Source organism: Ictalurus furcatus, chromosome 18 (genome assembly GCF_023375685.1).
Source record: "Ictalurus furcatus strain D&B chromosome 18, Billie_1.0, whole genome shotgun sequence".
Taxonomy (NCBI): domain Eukaryota; kingdom Metazoa; phylum Chordata; class Actinopteri; order Siluriformes; family Ictaluridae; genus Ictalurus; species Ictalurus furcatus.
Window position 1 is genome coordinate 15,744,706 of NC_071272.1, and position 3,423 is coordinate 15,748,128.

General features: G+C 40.3%; 1 protein-coding gene across 1 annotated transcript; it reads right to left on the reverse strand.

Moving 5' to 3' along the window:
• Nucleotides 1-1,560: 1,560 nt before the first annotated feature.
• LOC128622711 (odorant receptor 131-2-like) lies at nucleotides 1,561-2,597 on the reverse strand. Its single transcript, XM_053649412.1, has one exon. It carries the CDS (start codon nucleotides 2,595-2,597, stop codon nucleotides 1,626-1,628), a length of 972 nt encoding a protein of 323 aa, XP_053505387.1. The 3' UTR covers nucleotides 1,561-1,625.
• Nucleotides 2,598-3,423: the final 826 nt, after the last annotated feature.

Genomic DNA, 3,423 nt, shown 5'->3' on the forward strand with positions numbered 1-3,423 from the left:
GTTACATCTGGTGCAAAATCCCACTTTGATATGTGAGCTCAGCTCCAAAGAGAAATATATTTGTGAACTGACAGATATAATAGGCACTATGTGAGCCCCAGAGAGATGATGACACATGTGAGTGTAAATAGTAGACCATGTATTTTCATGCATTCCTTGGATGTTGTCATTCTGTTTCCATATGCGATTATGAGGTTATTTGCGTTCCCATAATTCACATGTGCCAATCTTCAGGCCTGTGACCTTATTTTATTCAGCCCATGCAAACTTGCAAAATATAACAATGAAGCAATGTTGTAATGGTCTGTAACTACTACTCATCATTTTCACACTAGAACAGTAATATCTAAAATTCAACCCAGACTAGTGTATAGTCCCCTCCAAAACTATTGGAACAGCAAGGCAAATTCATTTGTTTTTGCTATAGACTGAAGACATTTGGGTTTGAGATCAAAGTATGAATATAATCAGAGAGTTTCAAATTTCACTTTTTATTTGATTTTTTTTTTTATTAGACATTCAAGCCATTTTGAAGCTGTGAAAAGAGGGAAAATCAATCAGAGGCACTGCACAAACATTGGGCATAGAACAATTTGGAATTTCTTGAAATTTATGTACAAATTTCTGGTTGTTTCGATAAATTAACTCATTTACTACCTGCACTTCATTAAATCCATCCATCCATCCATCATACCGCTTATCCTTTTCAGGGTCACGGGGAACCTGGAGCCTATCCCAGGGAGCATCAGGCACAAGGCGGGGTACACCCTGGACAGGGTACCAATCCATCGCAGGATTACATACACATACACATTCACACACCCATTCATACACTACGGACACTACATGCCAATCAGCCTACCATGCATATAGACTGGGGGAGGAAACCGGAGTACCCGGAGGATACCCCCGCAGGGGGGGGCATGTTCACGGGGAGAACATGCAAACTCTGCACACACAGGGCCACAGTGGGAATCGAACCCCCGATTCGATTCGTTCTGAGGCGAACGTGCTAACCACTAAGCCACCGTGCGCCTACTTCATTAAATCATTTAAAAAAAAAAAGAGTACAAAATTTCAGTGATTAGTGGGCAAAGATGAATTTGCCTCCAGATTTCTTTAGAGCATCTTTGTGACAACTATTGTTAAACATGAAAATTCAATTAAATTTGAGTCTGTACATTCTTTTGCTTGTTTTTCTTCAGATATGGCTTTGATTTTGTTTGGCCGGAAACACAGATACATATGCATGGAAAAGAACCGTACCTTTTCTTGAATTATCTTACACAACAGTTTTAATGCTTATGAATGACAATGTATACAGTATAACCTGTACCTATAACCTATGAAATATATTGAATGCTTGAATAAAAATGTTTAGAGAAAAACAAAAAGGTTGATGTGTTTGGTGTAATTTAAGTTAACATTCCAGTGTCATCTTTAATATTTGAAACATTACCTTAAATTATTCTCATGAGCATAATGTGAAAATGGGAAAACTTCACTTTTAAAGTATCAAAAACATGTTATTATTCTTTTCTGAATACCTTTTTACTTTGATGCAGTATGATAGTCATTGTATGAGTCAGCTTTATATTGTAAGTCTTACACTCTTGCTTCTCTGATCAATCCACATTGACTATAGGTTTTATTTTGTGGGTTCTATAACAAAAATAATATTTGAATAAGGGTCGTACTGCATCATCTCCGAGACCATAGATGAGCGGGCTCAGGCAGTGTGGCAGAATCAAGACAATGAGAAAGTTCAGATAGCGCATGAGTATGAAAAGAGAGCTACTGCTTCCAGTCATCATGTAAAGTATTCTCTCTATGGTGGCATATAGAAAAGAGGTGAGGCACAGGCCCAGCTGAATGAGGTGCAGCAGCACAGTCTTGTGGGCTTTTGTAGCAGATTCTTTATTAGAGGAAATAGATCTGGCTGTGATCATGATGCTGATGTAAGTGAAAAAGATGATCACAGTCACTGATACAAAAAAGAGAAGATCAAAACCTTGAGTTTTATCGGCCTGCCACTTGGCCACAAAAAGTTTTTCTCTCGTGCAAAATGTGATCTTAAGTAATAGGCTTGGATCAGTGACTAAGTCAAACATGATGTCTGTCAAAATATTCATTGAGGTGGCGAACCAAATGATTCCTAGAGCGATGCCTTTGCTTTTCGGCGTGACGATAGTGCAATGCCTCAGAAGGAAGCAGATAGCCACATAGCGCTGCAGTGACATCAGAGCCAGGGTCAAAGGAGCATTCTGGAAAGTACAAGTGGAGATCAAGACTAACAGTGAACAGATGGCTTTGGCTACATTTGCAAGGGCAAGAGACATGGCGTACATTACAGTTGTGACCAGGAGGAGGATAGAATCATTGAGAAGCATGTGGGCAAACAGAATGCACCAGGGAGTTTCATGGAACATGGACTTACTCCCTAACGCAAAAAGCATGATGCAGTTTATATAAACAAAAAACAGAGACAACAGAACTGCTACCACAATTTTAGTCACAGTGGCAGCATCAAAATCCACCTTGTAGACCTGCTCGTAGGTGAATGACGGCTTAGTGTCTGTGATGTTGATTGTCGCCATATGCTGCAGACAAACAGAATAAAGGCTTATTAAGGAGATTTCATACTAAATCTTCCAAAACCAGGTAGATATATGGGTCCATGAGTCCATGAATTGATATATATATATATATATATATATATATATATATATATATATATATATATATATATATACGGTATCTCACAAATGTGAGTACACCCCTCACATTTTTGTAAATATTTGATTATCTCTTTTAATGTGACAACACTGAAGAAATGACACTTTGCTACAGTGAAAGTAGTGAGTACTCTTCTAAAGATGATGCACAAGAAAGCCCACAAACAGTTTGCTGAAGACAAGCAGACTAAGGATATGGATTACTGGAACCATGTCCTGTGGTCTGATGAGACCAAGATAAACTTATTTGGTTCAGATGGTCTCAAGCGTGTGTGGCGGCGACCAGGTGAGGAGTACAAAGACAAGTGTGTCTTGCCTACAGTCAAGCATGGTGGTGGGAGTGTCATGGTCTGGGGCTGCATGAGTGCTGCCGGCACTGGGGGGCTACAGTTCATTGAGGGAACCATGAATGCCAACATGTACTGTGACATACTGAAGCAGAGCATGATCAGTATGCAGTATTCCAGCATGATAACGACCCCAAACACACCTCCAAGACGACCACTGCCTTGCTAAAGAAGCTGAGGGTGAAGGTGATGGACTGGCCAAGCATGTCTCCAGACCTAAACCCTATTGAGCATCTGTGGGGCATCCTCAAACGGAAGGTGGAGGAGCACAAGGTCTCTAACATCCACCAGCTCCGTGATGTCATCATGGAGGAGTGGAAGAGGACTCCAGTGGCAACCAG